This window comes from Carettochelys insculpta, chromosome 6, assembly GCF_033958435.1.
Source record: "Carettochelys insculpta isolate YL-2023 chromosome 6, ASM3395843v1, whole genome shotgun sequence".
In the NCBI taxonomy this organism is placed as follows: Eukaryota; Metazoa; Chordata; order Testudines; family Carettochelyidae; genus Carettochelys; species Carettochelys insculpta.
Genome location: NC_134142.1, coordinates 118,589,346 through 118,616,824, shown reverse-complemented (window position 1 = coordinate 118,616,824; position 27,479 = coordinate 118,589,346). Strand labels below are relative to the sequence as shown.

At 56.6% G+C, this 27,479-nt stretch overlaps 1 protein-coding gene across 6 annotated transcripts in view; it reads left to right on the top strand.

Annotated features, from left to right (window-relative positions):
- SYT7 (synaptotagmin 7) overlaps positions 1-27,479 on the top strand; it is a 155,051-nt gene that overhangs the window by 82,235 nt on the left and 45,337 nt on the right. For 2 of the 6 annotated variants that reach the window (XM_074996028.1, XM_074996026.1), the window contains exons 3-6: positions 7,027-7,106; positions 13,246-13,377; positions 14,414-14,629; positions 19,439-19,807. In XM_074996028.1, the coding sequence (XP_074852129.1) occupies positions 7,027-7,106; positions 13,246-13,377; positions 14,414-14,629; positions 19,439-19,807 (797 nt within the window). The remainder of the gene's footprint in view (positions 1-7,026; positions 7,107-13,245; positions 13,378-14,413; positions 14,630-19,438; positions 19,808-27,479) is intronic. The other 4 variants (XM_074996027.1, XM_074996029.1, XM_074996030.1 and 1 more) reach the window with 4 other exon arrangements.

Here is a 27,479-nt window from a genome sequence, read left to right as displayed (position 1 = left end):
GCAGCTCGGTGGCTGGCTCACTAGGGCCAGGGAGGAGTGGTGACAGCTGATGTCGGGGAGTGGGGCTTCCTTGTGCTGAAGGCGCAGCTGCTGTTCCCCCTCCCGACACCTTGCCTGCCTGACACGTGGCCAGGTCCCAATACCCAGCTCGGTGCCTTAGAAAGTGGGAGAGTTCTGCCCAATAAAGCACGGCAGGGCCAGGTCTGTGTCCAGCCAGTGCCAGGCCAGAGTGGCTGGGCTGGACACTGAGGACAGAGGAGAAATCCTTTCCCGAGGTCACAGAGCCACAGCTCCTAGCAGGCCCCCGGGTAGGCCTAAGACACCTGCCCTGTTGAGGAGCGTCTCTGTGCACTCCCCAGCCATCCCCGTATCTTCCTGTCTCTCCTGAGTCAGTTACCCCCCTCTGCCGGCCTCCTGCCTATCCGCCCGCCCTCTCCCAGCCAGACGCAGAGCGCACTGCCCGGTTGGCAGCAAACAATCCAATGGAGAGGCAGGAGGAGGTGGGCCAGCTGAGAAGCATCTCTGCATTGTAGCATTAGCAGAACCTAACCCCTTGCTCCCCTCCCACACCTGGCCTACTCAGAGTCCTGTGTGGCTAAAGAGAAAGAGCCCTGGCAGGTCCACCAGCTTCTCCCAGGCTAACGAGCATGAAGCGACCGCGTGCTGGGAGCCTCCCACGGGGAGCAGGAGCAGGAGCAGGAGCAGCAGCTGCTGAGGAGGGAAGGTTGCAGCAGCCACAGTCCGTCTGTGTGCAAGGCAGCATGGAATGCTAACGAACCCGGCTGCTCTTCCGGCGGCCTGTGCTTAGCAGCAAAAGCAAGAAGCTGAAACCTTCTCGCCTCCCTGCATGCAGCTGAAACACCGCCGGCCACCCCCTTCTGCCATGCTGGCTCGTCAGGGAGGCTGGAACAGAGGCACTGTGAGGCTTCCTGGCCAGTTGGCTGGCTGGCTACTCTACCCATAGCATCCAGGCCAGGGGATCGCCCTGCTGTTCCACAGCACAGCCCCAGTTCTCACCCTGAGAAGGTCTCAGGGTCACACCCCCCCCCCACCTTGCCCACAGGTCGATTCAAACCTGGGACCTCTGGAGCTTAGTGTGGGAGCTGCTATAGTCTGAGCTAAAACCCAGCTGGCTCTCAGCTGAGGATGGAGAGGAGACTCCTTTGTTCTCTGTGTAAGTGGTCTCAGTGTCATGACGTGAGATAGTGAAACACACCCAGGTGTGTGGGTTACACAAGGGCCCTATGGCAACACCAGCCTCCCCACCATGCAGCAGCAAGGCCTGTGCTTCTGGCTTCAGGTAATGCCACCGAAGATGGAGGATGAGGAGCCGGCAGCATTACCCAATGGCCCTTGCACAAATGCTCCCCAGGTGGCCATTGGTATCGCTCCTGTTGTGTTTCCTGCAGTGCCCTCAGCTGGGAGCAGCTGGCAAGGTGGTAGCTGGGTGCACCTTCTGCAGCCAGCAACCCCCACTCCCTGCAGTGCCCCCTGCTGGGTGAGGCAGGACCTGACGTGCCCAGGACAGGGCTCCAGGGTTACTGTGTTCTTCCTCCTGTGACTTGTGCTGGGTCTCCCTGTGCTTTCTGTGGCTGATTCGGCCAGCTGTGAGTCATGCTGGCCCGGTGGCAGGGTCTGCTGAGTCAGGCAGCGTGTACCAGGCTGACACTGCCAAGGGCAGGGTAGCTAGTGCACAGTGGTCCTTCAGATTCAGCACCCTCCATGCCCCAGAGGTGAGCTCACAGCCCCACACCCACCCTGCCCAAGGGCAGGACACAGGTGTCATTTCCCCGCTCCTGGAAGAGGCACTGGGTGTGGAAAGGACGGGGCGGGGAGGCAGGAGCCAAGGAGAGGGGTGGGAGGAAAGGGAGGAGGGTGGCCTGGGGGTGGGGAGCCCTTTTCCTGCCCTGGTGGCCGAGTGTGGGAAATCAGGTTGCCATCTTGCCCTATGGTTCTGGCGAGCTCCAAGGCAGATGCCAGGGAGCAGTGTTGGGAGTGGGCAGTCACAGAGCAGGTCTAGAGCCCTCTGGGCAAAGACCCGTCTGTCTCTCTTCCTGCTGCCTTAGGCTGCTGATGCCTCCTGTTGGGCTTGTGGAGGCTGAGCCCAGGGGTTGGTGTAATGTGTCTGGCAGTGGGCTGCGCTAAGATTGCACAGGGACGAAAGCTAGAGAGGGCTGTGGGGTCTGCCCCTGTCCAGCAGCTTGCCCCCAGATTCCCCTAGCAGCCCAGTCCTGGACAGAGAAGCTGGAGGTCACCATAGAGCATACCCTGTTGGCGAGCCTGAGGGGTGAGTGCCCCCCACCCCCACTGGCCAGTCCCGCATGTGAGCGTGCACTCTGGTAAGGAGGGTGCTGCACGAGGCTGCCCCGAGGGGAGGCATGAGGGAAGCTGAGCCTTTTTTCCTGGGGACCTAGGCTCCCACCCTCAGAGGTGCTCACCCCTCTCCAGGGCCTGCCAGAGTGACACCCAGTGGCCTCAGACCTTGGCAGATGGAGCAGTCAGTTTTTTGGCCAAGTCGACCCTCTGGGCAATGTACTTCCACAACACAATGGCCCAGAGCCCCGGTGGGTGCTGAAGCATTGGAGGCGTGAGCTGCTCCCCCAGCTTCCCTCAGCATGTGGCTGTCTGGGTCACCACAGTGCCAGGGAGCTGCCTGCTACCAGCCTGCATGGTGCGACAGGCGTGGCACCAGCCTGCTCCTCCCGCGCCATCCGCGGCACCCTGTTGTGGCTGGCCTGGGAGAGGTAGGTGAGTCAGGCCAGGCAGGAAAGGCCCAGAAGTGCAGGAGGAAGGTGAGGAGTGACATGGCCTCATCTCCCGCACATTTTCAACACCTGGCCCATGGACTGCAACGACTGAAGGGCTGAGTCGCATTTTTCGCACTGCACACTGAGTCGCATTTTTCTTTGACCTCCCCCAAAGCCTCATCCCTTCATAGCCAAGGCAGCCAGTTATCCCCGTACCACCCACCCCAAATCAATTGCCCACAATGCATGCTTCACCCCAGCTCTCAGGGATGTACTGTCCTGGTTTAATCCTGTTGGGCTGGTCATTTGGTCCCTGGATGGCTCATGGGAGAGCAAGGAGCCATGAGGGAATCTCTGTTCCTGATTGCACCATCCCAGGGGCACAGACCAGGACCTCATCTTGTACTCTGCTCCAGCCCCAGCTGTGGTGTCAGGCTGGCACAGTACATGCTATTCAGCATGGCCTGGAACGAACTGCTCTGATGGCTGAGATAGCAGCCTCCTTGGGGAGGCACATTTTGACCAATGGAGCTCACTGGAGGCCAGGCTGCCAGGCCTCCCCTACCCCCTTCGCACCTGAACAGTTCTGCTAATGGATGCTGCGGATGCTGCAACCTGCTCTGGCAGAGTCTGTGCCCTTCTAGGCCCCACGTGATATAACAACAAGGCTTACTTGGGCCCATGGAACATGAGAGAGTCTCAGGACTGTTTCCCTGTGCTTTGGGCCACTCCAGCCATGTCTTTAACCTCCTCTGACCTGGACCTTTTGGACAGTGGCGCTCAGAGCTCCCATGGGCTGCACCTGGATTGCTGGCCGCCTTTTTGAGCTACAGTAGCTGGGCTGAGGGCATGTGGCAGCCTTGGGAACAGATTAAACCCACTCTGGTTGGCTCATGAAGGTGACAAAGTCTCCAAGATATGCTGCTAGCAAAGATAGACACTCACCTGCTGCACCTTATACTCTGCCAGCATCCACAGAGCACTGGAGATCCTGAATACAGCCACACGCTGGCAGAAGTTACCAGCTCAGCTGGGTTCTCCAAAGTTCCAACACTGGCGGAGACTGACTCCCGAGTTAACTACCTGGCCTTCTCGGGAGCATTCAAGGATGTGTGTGCGCTTGTGGAGGGCCCTGGGAGTTTCTAGGCCAAGCGATTTCTAGAGCGCTGCCTTCCCCAGAGCTAGTTAGGAGAAAAACGTCTCCCTTTGCAACCCTTGTGTGTGTCTCAGCAACCTCCAGAAATCCCTCCTCTGCCAGAAGACCACTCAGGAGAAAGTGGGAGCAGAATGGGGGTGTTTCTGTGGGGCACAGAGGGAGAACAAGGGCAGTGTAGGAAGGATGTGAAAACCAAACCACAACCAATTTATGGAGTCGCTGCGCAGCTTTATCTCCAGAAATGAGCCTCTTTCCCCCGCGGGGAGCATTTCTCGTGGTGATTAACAGATTAATTGTGATCCTCCACAGTCTTTTTCCTTAACGTGTGGGCAAATTATCCCCAACTCATCCCAGCTACCATGTCAGTGAGCGGTGTTTGTGAGCAGCTGTACTGAGACTGTGAAGTGAAGGGCCACAATCTACCAAGCCCACAAGCATACTGGCCTTACCCCACTCTGTCGCCCCTCCCTCAGTTCTAACCCTGATGGCCTCATGCGTACATCAGCTGCTGGGCCATGCCACCACCCTGCCCTGATCCCAATCCTAATTCTCTTCTGCTACTTATTCCCCGCCTTGACCTCCATCCAAATTCTCTCCTACCTCTAACATGTTATTTTGCTCTATCTGTGTTCCCAGCCTCAGCTCCTTTCCTCCCCTCATCCCCCAGCCCTATGGCTGTCTAGTTTTCTCCCATCCTTCCCACTCCCCCCCTCCATCCAGAGCCCTCCCATATATCTGCTGCTCTCTCTTCACCTTGGCACCTTTCCTGCAGGGGAGGCTTAAAAATGTCCCAGCTGCATCTCAGTTTGCTTCGGTGGGTTCTCCCCGGAGGTGTGAGGGGAGGGGCCCTTTTCTCTGCACCTGTGTGTGACAGCGTCCTCCACTAACTGTTCGCTAATCAGCATTAATTGTGCTCTCATCTGCCCTGGAATTGCACAGCACGTTGAACCTGCCATCTGAAATCACTACCGAGTGGCCTTGTTATCAAGCCCCAATTAGGAACAAATGCACACTTCATTATCTTGTGACATGGGCAATTTTTTTTTTGGTGCCTGTGAACTTAATTAATTAAAGTTCAATTAATCCTAAAATTACCTGTTCCCCCACTGCTGCAGCTGCAATGGGGCAGCAGGGAGGAAGACAGTGCTCGGAGGCTGACTTTGGCTTGCCTTCTTTAAGCAGAGGCAGCCGTGGGAGTGCATGCAGGGGGAGAGGTGCATCTTACCAGACCAACTCCTTAGAGGAGCTCCATTGTGGTGGCCAAGCAACAAGCATTCTGGGACGTGCCTTTCCCATGGTGCTCTCTGCCTGTTTCACATGTCTAGGGAAACACACCATTGAGGCTGAGAGTTTGACCAGTTTTAGGATTTTTTACAAACAAAATCAGGTGGACGGTGTCAGTGAATGACGAGCCAGAAGCCACAAAAGAGCAAAAACTCATTCAGGACGTACCTGACAATCTGGGAGATGAGAGTTAATTTTGGCGTCATCCAGCAAACTCCCCCACAGATTCTACATCCATCTTTAGCTGCACGTTCCCCTTGCCTGCAGATATGGGGCTGGTGGAGCTGGCAGCTGGGAAAACTGTGGCTGGTCTCAGGAGCAGCCTGCTGGTTCAAGACATCGGTGTTAAATAGACATTATTTGCGGGGGAGTTTGGGCATTTAAGGCCCGTGCTCTTGTTTCTTTTCCCTGATTAGATGAACGCTTTAGAGTAAGAGCTGTGGGGACAGGGTTGCCTTGTGTTTGGGGCACTTGGCTAGGCTGTTTGGGCCCTAGGGTCAGTTCTTAGCTCTGCCCCCATTCCTTGTGGGACCTTGGGAAAGTCACTTGGCTACCATCATGGGAGCCAAGAAAGTGCAGTAAACCCTCAATTTACAGGGAGGATGCATCTTGGGCAACTTCTGCGTAAATCAAATTTTGCATAAATTTGGGGTTGGGGAGATATCCTTGGAATTCCCCAAGCTGGGGGAAGCGGGCAGCTGGAGCAGTGGCTCCAGCCAGCGGCTTCAGCTCTCCCTGCGGGTGGATGCCACACTAGGGCCAGGTTCGGGCGCCTCCTGCTCCAGCCACCGGCCATGCAGAGGGGCCGTGGCACCCCTGCTCTCCCCCTGCCATGGCACAGCTTGGCCCCGGGTTTGCTTGGACAGCGGCTGCTCCAGCCGCTGTGCGGCTTGGCACCAGTCAGCTGCAGCCATTCCTGGCCCCTCTGCTCCCGGGCGTTGCAGTGCTGGGCAGCTGCAAGGCAAGAGCTGCCTCCTAAGGAGCCCCTGAGCCAGCTGGCAGTGCAGGGGGTAAGCGGCGAGGCGGGTACAAGAAAGTAGGGTCCTCTCAGCTTTGACTCACGTTAATATAAAAACGCATTAGTCAAGACCATGCAAAGCGAGGGTCTGCTGTGTTCATGTTGTAATCCCACTCTGCGCCGGATGTCTAGGGAGAAAACTGCTCTGCAGTGAATGAAAACTCGGAGCTGGATTGTTCTGGCACCCGGGGATCACCGTGGACATGGGCCTCAAAAACATTTAACAAATCCCAGAGGTTTGGTGAGTGTTGGAGTGAGCTTGGGCCCAAAACTCCGGACTGAAAGCTCATTGCTCCTCACGCTACTAGTGACAGCAGAATTGAGAAGCCTCCGGCAGAGATCTGGGCCCCAGCCTGCGACATCATCAGCAGGGTGCCTGTTCAAGGGGCAGGTGCTCCTCAGTCCTGAGAATGAGAGCCCAAAACACAGGGGCTAAGGGAGGGATAAGTTTTGCTTGGCATTATCCTGGTAGTCTCTTGGGCTTTGGCCCCTGATTGCGCCTGTGAGGCAGGGTCTTCTCCACCTGAGCTGTTCGTGTGCCACGCCGCTCCTTCCATACGCCGGTCAGCCCTGGCTGGGGCATGCAGACAGGGATTTACCAGACATGCCACACTGGCCTAACTCTGCTGCCACAGGCCCCACCATGAACAAGCTCCATAGAAAGGGCCAGTTTCTGACACCCCCCCAGGGCTGCGTGTGTGCCCCTGAGCAGGGACAGGCAGTGCGGGGGCAGTGATGCCAGCAGCCAGCCCCGGGTGTCTTCTGCTGTCAAGCAGAGCCTGCCCCCACGCTCCTGATGTAGCTCGCTTCTTTTCCCACAGGGCAAACGGTATAAAAATTCCCTGGAGACAGTGGGGACCCCGGACTCCAGCCGAGGGCGCAGCGAAAAGAAAACCATCAAGTAGGTGCCACAGGACGGTGCGGGAAGGGATGAAAGCCTCAGGTGCTGTCCTGGCCTATAGTGTCTGCTCCATGCCGCTTCCCTGGAGCTGTGAATTCCCAGTTCTCAAATAGCCACACGTCCCCACACCCAGTGGCACCCCCATACTGCTTCTGCACCCCTGCAACTCCCACCCAGCCCCACACACTGCGCGCCCCACCCCCCACCCACTGTCTGTGCACCTCAACCCCCACCCACTGCGCTCCACACACCCCACACACTGTCTGTGCACCTCAGCTCCCACCCAGCCCCACACTGCGACCCACCCCCCTCCCCCCACCCACTGTCTGTGCACCTCAACCCCCACACAGCCCCACATACCCCACCCACTGTCTGTGCACCTCAGCTCCCACCCAGCCCCACACTGCGACCCACCCCCCTCCCCCCACCCACTGTCTGTGCACCTCAACCCCCACACAGCCCCACATACCCCACCCACTGTCTGTGCACCTCAGCTCCCACCCAGCCCCACACTGCGACCCACCCCCCTCCCCCCACCCACTGTCTGTGCACCTCAACCCCCACACAGCCCCACATACCCCACCCACTGTCTGTGCACCTCAGCTCCCACCCAGCCCCACACACTGCGCTCCACACACCCCACCCACTGTCTGTGCACCTCAGCTCCCACCCAGCCCCACACTGCGCTCCACACACCCCACCCCCACCCACTGTCTGTGCACCTCAACTCCCACCCAGCCCCACACTGCGACCCACCCCCCTCCCCCCACCCACTGTCTGTGCACCTCAGCTCCCACCCAGCCCCACACTGTGCTCCACACACCCCACCCCCACCCACTGTCTGTGCACCTCAACTCCCACCCAGCCCCACACTGCGCTCCACACTCCCAACCCCCACCCAGCCCCACACTGCGACCCACCCCCCTCCCCCCACCCACTGTCTGTGCACCTCAGCTCCCACCCAGCCCCACACTGTGCTCCACACACCCCACCCCCACCCACTGTCTGTGCACCTCAACTCCCACCCAGCCCCACACTGCGCTCCACACTCCCCACCCCCACCCAGTGTCTGTGCACCTCAACCCCCACCCAGCCCCACACTGCGACCCACCCCCCTCCCCCCACCCACTGTCTGTGCACCTCAGCTCCCACCCAGCCCCACACTGCGCTCCACACACCCCACCCCCACCCAGTGTCTGTGCACCTCAACTCCCACCCAGCCCCACACACTGCGCTCCACACACCCCACCCCCACCCAGTGTCTGTGCACCTCAACTCCCACCCAGCCCCACACACTGCGCTCCACACACCCCACGCCCACCCAGCCTCCTCACCCCTGCAACATCCCCACATCCCACACACCTCTGCAACTCTCTGTCCCCACAAACCCATGACAATCCACCGGCACCCGCACGTTCCCTCACACTGCACCCTTCACCCTGCCTCCACACAGCCATGATGGTCCACCAACATCCGCAGGTTCCCACGCAGCACCACGCACACCCTACCCCCACCCAGTCATGACAGTCCCGCACCTGTACATCCCCATACCTTGTGCCCCGTATACCTTGTCACACAGCCTTAACCCCAGCCATATGTCCTGCCCCATACACTGCCACACCTCCTTTACCCCACCTCCACTTCCCCAGACACCCACACTCACCCCCCACATTCTGAACATCCCCACGCCGCTATACCTTCAAATGTCCCCCGCCTTTGCACCCCAATGCTCACCAGACCATTGCCTACACTCCTGTGCCCCCGGACTGTCCCATCCCACCTCCCCACAACTCCTGTACCCTCGATTACTCCCTCACTGAGAGACTACCCACACCTTTGCATCCCAAAATACTTCTTCTGACTCCGTCCCCACACACACCCCTGTACCCCCAAACAAAGCAACCTATCAGTGCACCCCCCAGACTCCCTCCCCCCTCACCGTGTGCACACACATCTCCCCAGAGGCACGCAGCTGCCTGATCCCCCACGCCCTCTTGCCTCGTCCCTGGCTCAGACACCTCCCTGACACACACAGCACCCCCACACCAATCAGACCCCTGTCCCAGGTTGCCCCACTGCCTCGTGTGCCCCCACCCATGACCCACAAACAGTTCTCCCTGCCTCCAGCACACCGCAGTCTAAACACTCCAGGGCTGCTCCCCGCTCGACAGACCTGAGGGAGACCAGAGCCTGCCGAAGCCAGATCCAGATGCTGTGTCTCCCTTCCCTCCCCAGGCAGCACCTTCCGGGGAGCCGAGAAAACAGTCCCCTGGGTTGTGAATGCTCAGAGCTCTGTCTCCCCAGGGCGGGCAAAGCCAGGGCATCGGTTCCCTCATGCCAGGCTTGTTGCCATGGTGGCAGGGCTTGGTGAGGGTGTTAGGCCGTCATGGTGCATCATGCCTACGTGGGCTGCTGTGGGCAGGTCATCACCAACCGGGGTCTGCTGTAAAAGACCCAGATCCTGCAGCAGCTGGTTCCCCTGGTGCTTCCTTCTGCCGTGCTCTCCACAGGATGGTCAAGGCCCATGGGGCCAGGGATCCCAGCTGCTCTCCACATTAACAGCCACTGGGGAGCCAACTGAATCTGTGCTCCCAGGCCCACCCCAGCCCACCAGCTGCACCTCCTGCTGCAGAACCAACCCTGCTGGGATTTATCCTTCTCTAGTCACAGCTCAGTACCCAGCAGTCCCCTCTGCCCCACAGAGGGAGAGGGAGGTGCCTCAGGGTCCCCTCTGCCCCATAGAAAGCGAAGGTGTTGTCTCAGGGGCCTCTGTGTCCCATAAAGGGAGAGACATATCAGGGTCACCTCTGCCCCAAGGCAGGGAAGGAGGTGCCTCAGGCTCTCCTCTGCCTCACAGGAGAAGGAGACATCTCAGGGCCCCCTCTGCCCCACAGGGGAAGGGGAGATACCTCAGGTCCCCACAGGGTGCAGAGGGGAGGGACACCTCAGGTGCTCTCTGTGTTCACTCTGCTGTCTCCTTGATGTTTCTGCCCACTCTCATGCCAAGGGTTGTAATCCCAGGGTGTGCTGTGGGAGGACATGAGCCACAGCCAGGACCTTTTTCAGCACCTAGCCTGCCTGGGCTGCTCACTGACTCCTCTTTGTTCAGAGGCCAAGGCGGGATCTGAAGGCAGAGACGCTCTCCTCCCAAGGGGGCAGCGCCCACACGCACTCTGGGAAGGGCATGCGGCCAAGGGCTCTCATGCGTGACTGGGCTGTGTACTCTGCAGGGCTCTTAGGACATGTGCACATGGGTAAAAAAAGGATGTGAAGGGCTGGTGATGGGCCTGGCGAGCTGCAATCTCATGCAATGGGGCCAGGCCCACTGGGGCAGTAAGACGGGCCCTCAGGGGAATTGGGCCCCATGACTATGGCTGGGTCCCAGGTGGCTCCTCCCCACACACACCCAGATAGCAATATTGCTCAGCACTCTGCCTCTACCCCCACTGCCCTGGAAACCTGGCATCCCCTTCTGCAGGGCCTCTGCAGCTTGCCAGGAGGGGCCAGTCCCAGGAGGAGAGCTGGGTGGAGGTCTGATGCACCGTCCCTGTTGGATGAGCCTCTGTTGCCTTTCTGAGGAGCAGCCTTGCAGACCTTACATTGTGCCAGGCTCTTTCCACCTGCTGTGACCCGGCCTGCCCCTCCACGGCCCAGCCAGTGGTGCTCTGGCTGCTGGATCAAGCGTGTGTGCACACGATCCCTGGGAGCAGAGGTCTTCTCTAGTATTGCTCCAAGACTGGCAGTGCCTGTCATCATGTGAGCCAGGGGACCCTGGGCAACATGTCCCCTTCACACAGTGCCCACAGGGTGACCCATTGCATGCTCCAGGCTTGGCTGATGTCACTGACGCCGCTGATGAGTGAAGTGATGAAAGAGGAGGTCCATGATGAGTCGCAGAGGAGTGGTGTGGGGCTGCCCTCTGAGGAGAGGAGTCACTTGGGAGGCAAAGAGCTAGCCTGAGACATGCCAGCCTCCGCCCCAGCTGCTCCACCTGCTCTCTCTGAGGGGATCTGTCCGCTCCCGGTGGGTACGCCACCCACTCCAGACTCTCCGCCCTCTCTCCTCGGGACCCGAAAGCTGCCACTTCCCAGAAGCCTGCCACCAGTGACCGGCACCAGTGACAAAAGAGACTCTCCAGAGAGCTCAGCCTCCGATGCCCAACCAGCTGGCCCATGCTGAGGGAGAGAGCTGCAAATAAGAGAGCCTTTGTCTTTTTCTCTCTCTCTCCCCTCCACCCCTTCTCTCTTTCTCTCCTTACACCCCTCCTTCCCATCCTCCCTCCCCTGCCCTTTCTTGTTCCGCCCCCGCCCCTGTCCCTCTCCGGCTTGAGAGTGAGCCTGGCACTCCAAGGCAAAAAGGCAGTGGCCTGCGGGGGCACGCGGGGCCCCCTTTCTTAGGCCTTTCATCTCTCTCTGTTTGGAGAGGCCGTTTCATGCCGGGCCTGCAAGAGGATTGGAAGAATTAATGAGGGGAGCCGGGGCTGCATGGAGGCACGCTGCTTGCTCGGGGCCTTTGAAGTCTCTGATGAATTTGCTGCAATGCCACTTAACTTCAAAGGTGCGGCTTGTCGAATTCCACATACTCCTGGTCGAGCACTGGGAAGCCCCTGGCGTCTCTCTGATGTCAGGAGGTGATGGTTAGAGATGGCTTGTCTCTCATCTGTCCGTGGCTGAGGTGACCTAGTTAGAGGCTGAGGAAATGCATAGACAGGCCGTCGCCATGCCTGCCTGGCCTGTGGCGAAATCACACTCCCTGCCTACTGCAGCACCAACAAGTGGAGATTCACCTTGTCCTGCACGAAGGGGTCAATCGATGAGCGCAAGAGGGTTTCCCTTGGCACAGGTTTACTGGGAGAGGAGGGTCTCCTGTCTGGAGCAGGGTATCCTCTGTCCTGGCTCCTCCAGGGAGGAGTTACGCCTCTGGAGCAGGTGTCAGTAGCTCTGCGTCCTGCTTGCACCTCAGTAGCTCTGGACCAGGGAGGGGGCCTCACATCTGGAGCAGGGTGTTAGCTCTGGTTCTCCAACTCTGCTGTATTAATACGCGTCCTGGTGATGGACAGTGGAAAACAGACAGGGAATAAGGACCCTCTGCTGGAATCATCTGCCACCCCTCTCCAGTTTTCAGTAGCTGGTTACAATACATTCCCTGGGTCCCTGCCCTCTTGGCTTTCTCCAGCCAATCCCAAAATGGTGGCTGAGCCAGTCTGAGTGTAGTCCTGACCCAGTGTCCCACAGCAGCCAGCTTAGGAGAGCCTGATGGACCATCACCTTATCTTGACTCCCAATCTTATCCAATGCTCTTAAAATCTTTTCACCTTCCTCCTCCCCTGCCAAATCCGGCTGCCTCATTTCCCCCTCATCTGAAGGGGGCATTCCCCACCGCACGCTGACCTTCAGGGTCTCGGAAGACCTCCGTCATTCCCCAAGACTGGCAATTTCTGCTGTCATCTCAGGGCTGGTGGGGGCTCCGCTTTCCACTGCGCCATTGCCAGCTCTCAGGATTATACTGTGAGTCTGGAGCTGCTGCGCTGGTTTCCTGACAACCCCAGCTCTCGGGCTCGCGAGTCTGTGAGACGCTCTACTTCTGCGATAACCCAGCCCTCCTGGTTGCCGGGAAGGTTTGAGAGTGTGACCACCCTGTAACACTCCCGGATCGCCTCGATTTTAGGCCAGTCTCCTGATCTGGGGGGCCTGCCTGCTGCCTCCTGAAGGCCTGGAGCCAGAAGTTCTGCCATCGTCCCAGGAGCAGGGTGCTTGGGAGGTGCCTGACAAGACCTACCCGGCGGCCATGCCCAGCGGACTCTCTTTTAACCTACACGCCATCTCTCTCTCTCTCTCCTACCAGCTTCTGGAGGCGCCTGCTCCTGTCTTTCTGCAGCTCGTCCTCCCTTTGTCCCCAGTCCATCCTCCCTCCGTATGTGCGTGGGTGTGTATGTGCGTGGCAGGCCCAGGCTGTGGCTTTTCTTCCGCAGGAGGAGATGGCGCTGCTCTTCCTTCTAACCTGGCTTCTCTCTGGTTTTTTGGGGGAGGGCGGAGGTTGATTTTATTTTATTTTTTCTCCTTCCTCTCCCCTCGCAGGAATTCAGATTCTCTCTCTTGTATTTCCCTTTTCTTTCTCCCCTCTTCTCCGGCCGATGTAGTGATCTAGACAGAGACTTTTGGAATAACAATGACAACACAGTGCAGCAGAAATGGAGCTCCTACCCTCCCAAGGAGTTTATACTAAACATTTCACCTTACGCCCCATACGGTGATCCACGACTTTCCCTCAAGTGAGTCTTTCGTTACCTGGTTTGATCATGTGTAGTGAGTATATGCGCAACCTGCCGCCCTCCCTTCCTCTTCGTCCTCCTCCCCTTCACCTTCCTTCTACTCCTCTTTGCTCCACGTCTTCTCCCCACACACTCCACCCCCATGGGCAGATGGCCATGGAGACGAGCAACCCCCTCCTGCCGTTCCCCTCCCTGCTTTATTTCAGTGGTTCCCAACTGCTGGCTCAGGTGCTGGTACCGGTTCCCTGGGCTCACCCCCTCGCTCCCTCTGGCTCCTTGGTGGCCTTTCCCACAGCCCCGCTGCATGGGGACCTGTTGCCCCGCTGCTGGCTGCCCCACTTTGGGGCCCCAAGCTCCGGGGCAGGCTAGAGCACAGCCCACCAAACAGGAAGCAGCGGTGGGCATCAGCTGGCACAGCCGTAGCCTTGGAAGCTTGGCATTGATTCGGCCGAGGTTCAGCTCAGGCCCCCGCACCTGCTCCACCAGTACGGCTGCCCCAGTGGGCTGGGAACCACTTCCCTAAACGACTCACTAAGAGAGGCAAGCGCCCCCCTCCTGCTGCCCCAGGCCCCCTCGGCTCTCCCTCCCCCACCCCGCGCCCCCCTTCTCTGCAGCACAGGATGGGGTTGCGCGTTTGGGTTCCCCCTCAGCGTGTACTCTGCATTTGCACTGTGTGGTGGTGACTGGTGCTGGTAAGCTCTCACTAACATGGCTTTTCTCTCCCTCTGCCTGTACTGGTGCCTCTCCTAACAGTTTTCTCCATCGTTTAACCCCTCCTTGTCTATGGGATAACGTAACTTTGCTGCCATCATGCGCTCACCACCGAGCCGGGGCCGCCTGTTGTTTTCTTCTCTCCTCTCCCTGTCGCCGAAGGTTCCCCCTCAGCCCTTTCTTTTGCAGTGCTGATGTCTCTCTTTCTCTCTGTGTCTGTCTGTCCCTTGTCTGTCCGTCTTTCTCTTTCTCTCTCTCTTTTTCTCCCCACACGTCTGGCCGCCTCCCTGCCACCCCCCACCCTGGCGGGCCTGGCCCACCCCAGTGGCTCTCTGCTCTCAGGCGCTAAGTTGGCCGCCTCGTCTGCTTCGGGGTTGGCGGGGGAGCGAGAAGGACGGCTGGGGGAGAAGCAGCAGCTCCGAGAGGACGGCATGAAGAGCAGCGTCTCTGCCCACAGCGAGCCCAGCAATGGGAAGGCGGGGAGAGGCCGATGGCACACGGTGCAGAGCCACCTAGCCGCAGGGAAGCTCAGCCTATCCAAGTGAGTGCGAGCGCTTCACAGGCCTGGCCCGGCCCGGCCCCAGAAGGCACAGCAGCGTGGGGTCGGGCGAGTAGCCTGTTGTTCAAGGGGACTATTCCCCCCCAGCGGGATCAGGCCAGAGGTCCAGGAGATGTGGGGCGTGTGAAGGGATTACCTCGCCCAGTGGGATCGAACAGGACAGTCTGGTGGATGGCAGGAAACACATTACCGCCTGTTAAGGATTTAACCCCTGTAGGTGGTGAGATGCCCCTCAACCCTTGGCTCAGCATCACTGTCATTATCTCCACTGCAGTAGCATCCCGGTCATCACCCAGAGCTCTGGTGGAGGCCAGTCTGACAGTCATCTGTCAGCAATGGTCTAGAGACACTTGGTCCTGCCTCGGCTAAGGGAGGATGGACTAGATGGTCTCTCAAGGTCCCTTCCAGCCCTCTATTTCTGTGATTGTGCTGGGCACTGGATAACCAGCAAAGACAGTCTCTGCCCCGAAGAGCTTATAAGCCAGATAGAAGACTACTAACAGCAGGTGGCTCTAGACAGTTTGAAGGAGTACAACGAGGTGGCTTTGTGGATGTTTATGGGGAGCTTCTCCCAGGCGTGGGGCCAGTCTGGGAGAGCACATGAAGGGGTTTGTTGGAACATTTAGCAAGTGGGTGAGGGAGACACGCGCCACCAGCAAAGCAGAGGGGAAGCCGGTGTCTTGGCAGCATTGGAGAGAGGTTGGGTAGGAAGGGGCTAGACCCAAGAGGGCAAGTGACAAGTTGTTTGTGTTTGATGTGGTGGAGGAGGAGCCAGCAAAGCCCCAGCAGGAGAGGAGAGAAAAGGTGAAAGTCGACAAGCCTGGAAAATGATCTTGGCAACCTTGTTTTGAATGGCCCGAAAGTGGGACAGGGCCTACATTTGTCAAGGCCAGAGAAAGGAGGTCGTCCAGGTGGGATGGTTGTGGATGAGACTGTTAGCTCTGTGGATGGAAAGGGAAGGCCGTACCTTGGAGATGGTGAGCAGGAAGATGTTTAGACCCCTCCTGGACATGAGGATCTAGAGAAAGGGCCGAGGCAAAGATGAGGCGTAGATTGCAGACCTGTGCAACAGGAAGGGTGTGGGGCTTTCTGTGGCAACTGAAATAGGAGGGTGAGAGGTGGCCTTACGGAGCCTGAGGGAGAGATGAATTAATTTAATCTCCAAACACCAGGGACCCATCCCCATGCCACTATTGCTAGCTTGCCGGTCCCCCCCAGCTGGCAGAGCTGCACCCTCTGTGGTGGAGCAGGACTCCCACTCCCATCCTGTGGATGTTCTTGAGTCAGTTAATCCTTTGGACATTGCCTCCTACATGGGTCTTCTATGGGCCTGAAACGGAGATTGCCTGCCCAGTGCTCAGTCGGTCTGAATCAAGGCCTTCTTGGGGCTCCATGCCAGAAGCAGGGGGAGATTTACAGGTGCCCAGCAAGATGGGTGTCATGTTTCTGCAAGAATCGGAGGCGTGAGAGAAGTGGTGAGTGAGCGAGGGAGGGAGAGGGCAGCTCAGCTGGCCTTTCTCCACCTTCCATGCTTAGTACTAAGCCGAGGGGGCTGTGGTAACTAGTTAGCTGATTGCCTCAATGGGTGAACACTCCAATATGGAGTCAATGCTTTGTGTAGTGGAACAGCTTGTACCCCTCCTTGGGCCATTCCACTGATATCTTTCGAGGCAGGTACACAGAAGGGGTAGGGGCATTAGTGAATTTCCAGACCAAGGGTCAGCAACCCCCAGCTCCGGTGCCAAGAGTGGCACATGAGCTGATTTTCATTGGCATACGAGGCAGGAGCTCAGCTCTGCTCCTCCTCCTCCAGGCAGCCAGGAGCTTGCTCAAAGCCAGGTCACTTGTGGATTCACAAAAGACCAGCTAATGTCACCAACCACCACCTCAATGGTAAACCTCTGCCTCTTTATTTATTTATAAATGAAGCTGTTGCAAGCAGGACTATGAGTGACTTTGAAAAGTATCGCTGGCACTCAGGCTGTACATAGAGGTCAAAAGGTCAAATTTCAGCGCTCCACCTTGGAAAGGTTGCTGACCCCTGTTCTAGACTGTCCTGTCTTTGCGTAGTCATGAATTTCTCCTTGGTTTTGTCTTTACTGCTTTTCTAAATACCACGTCCCAATTTTAAAGCTTTCTAGCAGAAGGAACTGATCTGCTCTACTGACCTGGTTGTATCTTAATGAAGTTCCTTTTGTCCGGGAATGACACAGCTGTTGCTGTAGCTGACATCTGTGGCCTGGTGAGGGGGCTCTCCGTTGCATTGTCTGTCTGGAGGAGGTCAACCCTCACTGGCTTGCACCATAGGAACAGCAATATCCTGGGGGCTGGAGTAGATACTAGCAGACGCCAGAGCGCCAGGTGTGCTTGGTGCCAGGTTCGTACAGTCCCTTCTGCATCAGAAGCAGCTCCCATGCGTCAGTTACCACTGATAGAAATTTATATATTCCTCTGGCGCAGGGCCTAGAGCAGCCAATTTTAGTTTCCTGTGACTGAGAGGTTGTAAATTGGACAAATTTAGGATTTGATAGAAAACTGAAATGAGGTCGCCAAGCACAGAAGCGAAGGCAGCGACTGGGAAAGGCCCATCTCTGCTTCACGCCAGGCAGCACGGGGGCTGCAGTGGGGGACTTGCTCCTTCTGAATCATGTTTCCCCCAGGAACCCACAAATATACGCCGAGCCAGAGGCAAGGCCGACTGGGTCATGCGCTCTCCAGGGTTCCGGGGTGTCTGAGCTTGACTCTCAGATTATTCAGGTCTTCACTTTTTCTCCCTCCCTTTACTCTTTCTTGATCTCTCTCTTTCTCGGTCTCTTTTTTTTTTCTTCTTTTCTCTTCTCTCTTGCCCTCTCGCCTGTCTTCTCTCTGCGTGATGCACGAAGGCGCAGCTTCCCCATTACGTTTCAGCCATAACTGCAGCCCCAACCTACATGGAAATTGCACAGTGTTTTTCTGCTGCTGCCCAAAGTGATTCCCCCAGGGTCTGGTGGGGACATACGCCATGGAGGTGGCATCTACTGCTACTGTAGCTGGGCTGCTCTGTTTCCTTTGTACTCTTGGGAGCCAAGCAGGGTCTTGGGTTTGAAGTGACAGTCAGGCTGGAGGGTGACTCCCTGGCCTCAGCCCAGCTGGCTGCTACGGGGCATCTCAGCCGAAGGCATGAGCTCGTGGCAGTAGTAGAGCTGGGGCACAAAGAGGTTAGTTGGGCACCTGGCCACATGCTTCTCTGTTCAGCCACACGTTTAGCAGCCTTCGTTGACTGTCAAGCTGCGTGCCCAGCTGTGTGCTCTGCATGTGTGCTCATGTGACAGCTGCATGCTCAGCAACAGGTTGAGTCCAATATCAAGAGAAGTGCTCACTCTCACGCCCAGCTGTATGCTCAGCTTGGGCTCCATTGTGGCTTCACCAGGGGCTCCCTTGCACTCCCAGCTGGGCCACTCACCCATCCATCATCTGCCCAGCTGTGTGCTGCTTTGCATGCTCAGTCTTGCCTGGCTGTGCTTCACCCTGCCTGTGGCAGTGCTTTCAGTCATGTGTCCTCTCATGTGCTGACTGTGTTTAGCCATGTGTCCTGGCAGAAGTCTGTGTAGCTGTGGGATCGCTCATGGGGCTGGCTGCATGGTTAACTAGTTGTACCATTGTTGCATCTTCTAGCCAGGTGCTCTGTCCTGGGCCAGCCCATGTGCTCCATAGCTCATGCCCAGCTGAGCCCGCAGCCTGGGGCTTAGTCATTCATAGCCACCTGGGCAGTTGGCTGTAATTTTTCAGCTGTTCCATTGGCTCTTTCCACCAAGGTTCAACCACTGCAAAGGTCAGATCGCGACCTGGCAGTTGTCCCTTGGAGTCAGCGAGGCAGACCTGATTTACCCCAGCTGAGCAGCTGGCCCTTGAATGCAGAGTCATCCTGAAAGCTAAACAAACATAGATGCAAGAGACAATGGATTATTTTCCAGAAAGTTGGAGTCCTGAGGCTTTCACCTCATGGCTGGGTTCTGAGCTGCCTGCCACTTGGCACTGACCCATCCCCAGCAAGTATGTGGCGGGATGGCGGAAGGGGCAGCCAGTCCGATGCAGTCATGGTTCTCCAGGCGTGCGCCAGGCCTGAGATTGCTGCTGGGCCCCATGGCTTGCGCTTAGTACACTTGAGGGACTCCTGTGATGTTTGAACTCAGCAGCTGAGTGCCTGGGAATGGACCTTTTTCACCGGGGGGCGGGCGGGGGAGTGTGCTTCAGCCCTGCCACCCCACCAGCTTGGCCCAGTCCTAGGAATAGGGAGAGCCCACAACTTCACAGCCCTGTTTGGGGCCTGAGTGGGTGCCTGGGTGCAGCCAATGGTGAGAGGGGTGTTTCCCACATGACGGGAAGCAGCGCAGACCCTGGGGGGGTTTGCCTTCACACAGCAGCCTAATTAGCTCAGAAAGGAGGTCGTCCGGCTGCCGAGAAGGCGCCAACTTCCCATGAGCGGAGCAGGAAAGGAACAGGGACGGCGGCATCTCCAATGCTGCTTCACAGGACACAGACACGCCAAGCCCTTGAAGACCGGACGGAGTCCGGGAGACGTGCAGTGGGGCAGACAGGCAAGATGGCCGAGGGGCAGGGAGCTGGTGCCTCTGGGAAGGCAGAGACGGGGCCAAGACATAGATGTATGGATGGCTGGTTCCAGAGGGCCCTGGCTGAGAGCGCACCACGCTGGGGCATCTTCTCTCTAACTCTCTTCTTTTGCTTCCTCCAATTTTGCCCCTTCACCTTCTTCTCCTTTCTTTCCTCTCCTTTGCCCTCCCCCTCCCTAAGTTTCGAGGACTCCACCATGTCCACAGCCACTACCCTTGAGTATATCCCCACCTCAGCAGGAGACCCGAAATGCCAGCGCCCCCGCACGCTGATGCGCCAGCAGAGCCTCCAACAGCCGCTTAGCCAGCATCAGAAAAGCAACCACAGCCAGCCCACCACCAGCCAGAGCCTGGGGCACCTACAGTCTCACTCCAGCTCCTCCTCCAGCGGCGGCAACCCCCGGGGCTACCGCGGTGGCCAGACGCGGCAGGGGGTCTCGGCTGGCTCCAAGCACCGGCCTGCTGGCGGCCGGAGCCGCTCCAATCCCGGGAGCTGGGACCACATGGTGGGGCAGATTCGCAACCGAGGCTTGGATGTGAAGTCCTTCCTGTAAGTTCTCTCTCTCTTCTCTCCCTCTCTCGTGTGTTTCACCTGCTCCTTTGCTAGCCAGTGGCAGGTGCCCAGTGCCTTGCTGGGCATGGAATCCTCCTCTCTCATGGGCAGTGCCGCCTGCTCTCGTGCTGCTCTGATGCTTATTTGCCAGTGACTGAGGGCAGCTGCTACCCTGCACGGATCCCTGGCTGCACGCTCATGAGACACTGAGGAAGAGGAGGGGATCACTCCCCTTTTTCTCCCTCCAGGAGCATCTTGGGAAAGGTTCCCTTCCTCCATCTCGTCTCCCATCCATTCCACCCCTTCTGTTTAGTGCCCGTGGCTTAGCTCCAAATAGCCAGTACAGCCGAATGCCTCCTGTCAGGTTGGCAGCCATGGCTCCAAGGGAAATCTTGGGTCAGACTTCCCTTGCTTCAAGGAACCAGTAAGTCCTATCCACTTGCAGGGGCACCCCTGATTATCCCCCAAAGCTGGAGAACAGGCCCTTTTCATCTGTCTCGGCAGGGCTGCTGAATCCAGGCTCCACCCCCCACCCCCCCAAACACTTGGGGCATATCAGTTTGGCCCCTGTACCCTGCAGCTAGAGAATGGGCTCAACTAAGACCTGGGCTCAGACCCATGACACCCCTCTAGAGGCAGCTGTGGACAGCGAAGAATCTAGCCTTTGGGAGGCTCAGAGATGGGGGTGGTCTCTCTGTACCACTGGGAAACCGACATTCCCTCAGTAAAGGAGATGCCTGTCTGTTCTCTCTCCCAAAGGTTGTCTCTGCTTGTTTATTCCTGATAGCCCAGCCTGTCAGCCCTAGAGCTTCCGCTGCTGTGATCCCTAAATGCAGCTCTGTCACAGCACTTTGAGGCATGTGATCTGTCATCAGTGGCAAATGCATCTCCCGTCAGTGATGGCTTTTACATGCCCAGTGCTGAGGGCTGAGCTGAGTCCTTCACTGTCAGTCTCGCTCTGTGTGTGATGGTCTCACTTACCTTCTGCGGCCAGGGCCCTCCCCTGCCCATCCTCTCCCAAGCTGCTTCGCTCTTCTGGGCAGTCTTCCTCCAGCTGGGCCCCTGCACAACAGGAACTACCGTTTAACTAACCTGTAGGGCCAGATGCTTTGCTGGTGTAAACTGTTGTAATGCCCTTGGAGTGAATGGGACAGATCCCCAACTGGTGCAAGCTAGCACTGCTCCCATGCCTCAGTGGTGGGTAGGAAGGATGGCCTAGGGGGCTAGGACCCTGGATTGGACAAATTCCCTGCATGACCATGGGCAGCCCCGTGACATGGGGATAACACTTCCTATCCTCAGAGAAGCGGTGTGAGACTAGAGCTCCTTAGTGAGCAGGCAGTGTTCAGAGGCTGGGTGTGTAATCCCATAGGTTAGGAGCTACCCTGGCTGATGCTACCTGAAGCTCTGACTCATGGCAGGGAATCTGCCTTACCAGATGGAGGGCCTGGAGTATCAGCTTTAATTCAGCCAGATAAGAGATCCTTGAATGGAAGATGCACACTCATGGTGATCAGCATCTGCAGGGTTAACTTGTTATTAATCTGCCCGTGGCGTGGCTGTTCACGCTCAGCCCTTGTGCCTCCTGGCCTTAGCCTTAAAGATGTTCACAGCAAACTCCATTTGCCTGCTTCCTGATTTATAAATGAATCTCATTAGCCCTTCCGAGGATTATAGACCTCTCTGTTTGCACAGCTTCATTTGCTTATTCCAGCCTTAATTGGTTGAAAAAAGTACCCCCAGAAAGAGACAGAGCTGAGTAGCTCTATTGCTTTTGCCATCTGAGGAGCCATTGCCATTTAGTTCCATTACTTCCAAAAAACCATTAACTTTGTTTTTTCATCTTGTTTACCATCAAACTCCTGCTCCTCCGCATTTTAATGCACATGCATTTATTAACCTCGGGAGGCCCGCGGGAGGCTCCACTAACGAGGCTGCATCATCTGCGCAAACCATCCTGGGATCTGGGTGAAAACGCCCTTTTCTAAAGAGGGAGTCAGGTCTTTAAATAGCAAGATGAGCCTACCAATATGCCCAACTTCCCCCCACCCCACACACACACTCAGCAGGCTGGAGCAGAGTGAGTTATTCTGGTAGATATGCAGAGCACAGAAATAACAGCCTAGTATTACCTTTCCATGCAGGTGGTTTATGCGGTTGACCTGTGGATGAGTTGTCCCAGGGGAATGGGGGACGGGGGGTTGATGAGATCGGGAATGGGAGAGAGTGGAAGCTTGGTAAATCTCTAGGAAGTTGTGGCACAGGGATAGGAGATTCCTCACTTTCTATCTCAGGGAAGGGGCGAGCCTCATCCACTTCCCAGTGTGACCCAGCACGTGCTTCTAGCCCTTGAAGGGCCCAGGACAGCAGCTTTGCATCTGGGGCAGGTTCAGGTGTATGAGTGCTAGTCTGGGTTCTTTCGGGGCTCTCTCTGAACTCAGAAGAGCCAGGCTCATGCCTGCTAAAGCATTTGGATTTGCCAGCTGAGGGACACAAAATATAGTCCCAAATCTCTATAGCTTTCCTAAAAGCAGGAGATGCAGCAGCCTGGTGTGCCAGGAAGGTGCAGCTGGAACTTGGTTGGGAGGATGTTCACATCTCACCAGGTGCAATGCAGCCATCTCCAGCTCACTAAAACAGCCTGCACTGGGCCAGCCTGGATTCCCTGCGTCTACGTGCAGAGATGAGGGCTTGCTTTAGCTGGTCCAGGTTTCTCTGTTGCTTTCTCACTCCACTTGGGTCTGGGGGCTCCTCACTCTTTCTTTGGGGTGCGGGAGCACTCTGTATAGTGGGAGTGCCGAGAGCTCCTGAACCAACCTTTAAACCCAGGGGACGTGATAACATCTCTAATTCCGTCACCTTCCTGTCAGTTGCAGTCTATTTATGGCAGTGGTGTCCAATAGGAATTCAAAGATCGCCACACCCGTGGTTGTCGTCCTTCCATATTCGCCACATTAGTCACACTCCCACCCCCCCGGCCCTCCCCCTGCCCCAGAGCCAGACACCCCCAGACACCCGCTTCTCATTCAATGTCAGCGACTCACCAGAGTGGAGCCACCGCCAGAGATTCTGCTGCTCGGGTGGCTGCCAGGCACTTCTCCCCCCAGCAAGCTGTGAGGCCTGTGCATGGAGCAGGTGGACGGCACATTTAAAGGCTACAAGAGCTGCTTGCAGCTCAGGAGCTGCGTTCGCCACACTGCCGTGTCCTATTAGCCACATGTGGCGAGTGGCAAATGTATTGGACACGGTGGCGGCAGAAGAAACCCATCCAGACATTGCAGGTGCATGCATCACATGACCTTCCCTAGCTCCTCCCCTATCAATCATTCATAGCCCCTCCCATTCAGTCTGGCCCCATGTGACCTTCCCACTGTCTGAGCCCTGTCTGACCTCTCCTTCCCTCTACCACTCTGTCTGGTCTTTCTCGCAGCCTGTGCGATCTTCCTCAGTCCTCTCCCGCAGCTGAGTTGCCTTCCATTCATACATGCCTGGTGGGGACGTGTGAAATCGAGCTATCAGGGGTCGATGGTTGACCCCTGTACTCAATCTCATGAGGAGTAAAGGAGGTCGACAGGAGAGTTTCTCCCGTTAACCTTCCTCGGTGAGGACAGCCAAGTAAGTTGATTGTAGATAAGTCGATTACAGCGATGCAATTGCCATAGCTGGAATTATGTAGCTACAATCGACTTTAAGGTCTAGTGTAGACCTGTCCTCAGGGCTGCAAGGGCCTGAATGCTCTCAGTGCCTAATGACTTTGAGAAGGGACTTGAGACCACCTGGTAAATCTCCTTAGGTCCTGGCCAGACTGGGACCATAGAGTGACAGTGGGGATCAAAGTCCTTCCCTGGCTTGGAAGTTCAACTCCCTCCCCACAGAGTTTCTAAGCAGCTCCTTAACGAGTTCTGTCTGCACTGGCTTCTAACATATAGCATCAGATTGAGCCTGATGGCAGAGGGCTGTTTGCAGCATAGAGAGGGAAATGTTTAGCACCTGGGCCTCCTTTCAGTCCAGACGAACTGACACCACCCTGAGGACCACATGGACATTGTCCCAGCCTTGGGGAGGTTCCTGCAAAGACCATCTCTTCTACCTCTTGCAGCAGGGAAGGGTGTGCTCCCAGGACATTAATAATAATAAGTCCATACACTACATTAGCATCTTCCAACCCACATTTACAAAGTGCTCCAAGGTACCAGGCTTCCTCCGATTAGATGAGAAGCCCTAGAAATCAGTCAGTAAGGGAGCACTGCCTAGTGCAAGGATCGGCAACCAGAATAGCAAGAAGAGCCATTTTTTCGAATTTGGTAAAAAAAAAAAAAACTCAATAATTCAAGTGCCGCAGTGCATGTGAGTACGAGATGGTCCTTAATAAATAATGGCAAGCAATACTTCTTGTAACCCCTATTTTGAGAACAGGACCCACACAATGATTGGGAACACGATACATGTTTACTGCAGGACGGTCACAAACTTTTTACATCTTCTGTTTCCTCGCGCTTTACATGTGTGTGTTTGTACCGCTGTCTGCCTGACTTTCACTTCCAAGCCCACTTTAATTTTGCCAATTTTACTTCACATTTAATGCCAGGTTTTTTCGTTAAAATGGGTGTTGCCCTTCACAGCAGGAATGCCCCAAACTTCCTTTTCCCTTTCAAAATCAAGGCTTTATTAGCAGCACGATCAAAACACAGATACAGCATCATCTCCCACAATGCACTGCGCATATTAAAGGGAGAGTTAGCCAATGTTTTGAGATCCCATATCGTTTGCTATTTAGATACGAGTTGTTCATTATTGGGCTTTTGGATGTTCACCGTTTATTGAAAATAATCATGAGGTTTTTTTCGTTTTTGTTTTTGTTTTTACTTTGCAATTACACAATCCTTAAAGAGCTGCATGTGGCTGCAGGTTGCAGACCCCTGGCCTAGTAGTTAAAGCAGTCAGGCGGATTGGGTTGTAGCCCCAGCTTTGGCAGTGGGCATTATAAGCCAGAGGAGGCTGTGCCTCCTCACACTGGTGTTAAGTGTCTAACCCCCACTGAAACCAATGAGAGTTAGGCACCTAAACACATTTTGAGCAGGGCTAGCAAGGCCATGTTGCCTGGAGAAGACACTGCCTTACCCAGTGTGAGTGAGTAGTGCAGCTGATGAACAGGCTGTTGGGGAAGGCCCCCTTTTCCGCCTCCTTTCTCCCCCATTGGAGCCCAGAGCACATACAGGCCGAGCTCAGCAATGTGGTCCCAGCTCCAGGCGGGCAGTGCAGTCCCAGCACCCCCAGCCCTAATGAACACTGCCCCCAGACTCCCTGCCCCAGTTCCCCTTCCCTTCCTGCTCTTCTGGGGCAGGCAGTCTGGGGGCAGTGTTCATAAGGGCTGGGGGTGCTGGGACTGCACTGCTCGCCTGGAGCTGGGACCACATCACTGAGCTCAGCCTGTATGTGCTCTGGGCTCCAATGGGGGAGAAAGGGGGCCTTCCCCAACAGCCTGTTCCTCAGCTGCACTACTCACTCATACTGGGTAAGGCAGTGTCTGCTCCAGGCAACATGGCCTTGCTAGCCCTGCTCAAAATGTGTTTTGGTGCCTAACTCTCATTGGTTTCAGTGGGGGTTAGACACCTAAATAGATGACACCTACGCCTTAGCCACTTGTCCAAGGCCTCTCCATGAGTCAGTGGTCAAGCTGGGACTTGGGATGGCCTGATTCCTACTCTGTACTTACCGGCTGCGCAGTGTTCCTTCGCTGAGGAACAGCACCCCAGCTAGCTGTAATACAGGTGCATTTAGAGGTGCAAGGAGCCAGAGGAGGCTGGTTCTACCCTGGCTCCATCCCTCGTGTCCTGCTGTTTGCCCTGAGCTCTCCTGCTGCCGGGGCTGGCCTTTCCTACCTTGCACAATGACTGTCTGATCTCAGCCATCATCCACACCGCCATTTCAAACCCAATGACCCAGTGCCCCTGCCCAGAGCACTCTGGCACCTTTTGGAGCTCGCCGAGAGTGGGGAGTTCAGAGATGTGAAAGCTCCGGCAAGGCGTTCTCGTCAGCTGCACCTGCATGTCGGAGCGGCTGCATCAAACTGCAGCAGCAAAAGCAGGGCACTTGAACCGGGGTCAGGAGGCTGCTCGCTGTCCCCACAACCTAGAACAGCCCAGGGCCTGCCCAATGCTGCCCAGCGACAAAGGTCAAAGAGTCCGTCTCGTGCTGAATTGAAAGCCCTTGTGCCCACAGCGGCAGGGGGGGAGTGTCAGGGGGAGCTGACGCTCGTGCGGAAAGCCCTGCTTCTGCGTAAGAGAATGTTTCTGTTCACGTAGCCCTTATGTGGCTTGAGCTGGGGAAGCAAAAGACCAAGCCAGCCCTGGGAATGCCTTTGACCGCAGTGGAGTTAAAGCAGGAGAAACCTGGGCCCTTTCCCCTCACACCAAACCTGCCCTTTCACACCAGCTCTCCAGAGGTTCCCCCCTTTGACGCCCCCTCTCCTTCAGATCTAGCTCCTTCTACTCACTGCCTCCCATGGCAGCCTGCTTGCCTCTTAGGTTTGGACTACACTAGGCATGTAAGTCTATGGCAGATACATAATTGTAGCTACGCACAGCTCAAATCGACTTCCCTGGCCATTCTCAGTAAAGAAGGTCGGGGGGGGGTGTTCTTCTGTTGACTTCCCTGACACCTCACAATAGCGAGGGGTACCGGGATCAACTGCGGACCCCGATAGGTCAATTTCGTGCGGCTCCACCAGGCATGCAAAATTGAACCCTGGAAGATCAACCCTGAGCCAAACTACCCACACTGCTAGGCCAATTTCTGCTGCAAGCTTCCATATCCACTTGCATCATGCTTAATCTCCAGACCCAGCCTGCTGCCACAGCACCCACCTCTGATCATTCTCGAGTACCCACTCTCCAATAGCCACCTTATTCCAGTGCTATCCACCTGCAGCACCAGCCTGGGTGCCCAGCTGCAGTAAAGCCAGCTTGCCTTCAATAACCAGCATCACGAGGGCCTCCTCTGCTAGAAACAACATCCCTGCACCCAAGCACCCTGCCTGCCACTGTCCCCAAGGGCAGCTGCCCAGTGCAGAGCTGTCGTCAGGGCCCATGCCTCAAATACAGACAAGGAATTTTTGCAAACTTTTCATTAAATGATGCTCCTTAGGGCTGAGAAGTGAGAGAGAGAAAAATCATCCCAGGATGGGGTGATTTTGCAAAAAGTTGTCACCTGAAATGAATGTGTCTTGGAAACCATGTGACTGGAGGTTTTAGCATCCTGGGTCAGAGTCTTGGGCTGTCTGCCGTGGTATCTTCCCTCTGTTGTGGCCAATACAGGCAGTCCCTGACTTACAAACACATTGACTTATAACCATTTGTACTTATGACCAACCTCCAGATTATCCCCCCCACGCACCTCAGCTCACCTCCGCCAGCAGGGGGCTCTAGCTGCACACATGGGGCTCCCCTCCAACCCCTGCAGACCCAGCTCCAACCCCTGTGCCCCAACCCACCCGCATACCTGGGGCTTGACCTCCCCCCACACTGCCCCAACCCCCGCAGACCCAGACCCAACCTCCCCAACTCCCATGTGGCCCCAGATCACACCTCCCCGCGCAGCTGGCTCAGCACTCATGGGGCTCCAACCTGCCCCCTGCTCAAGCATCCCACCCCGGTGTACCCCCGTTCAA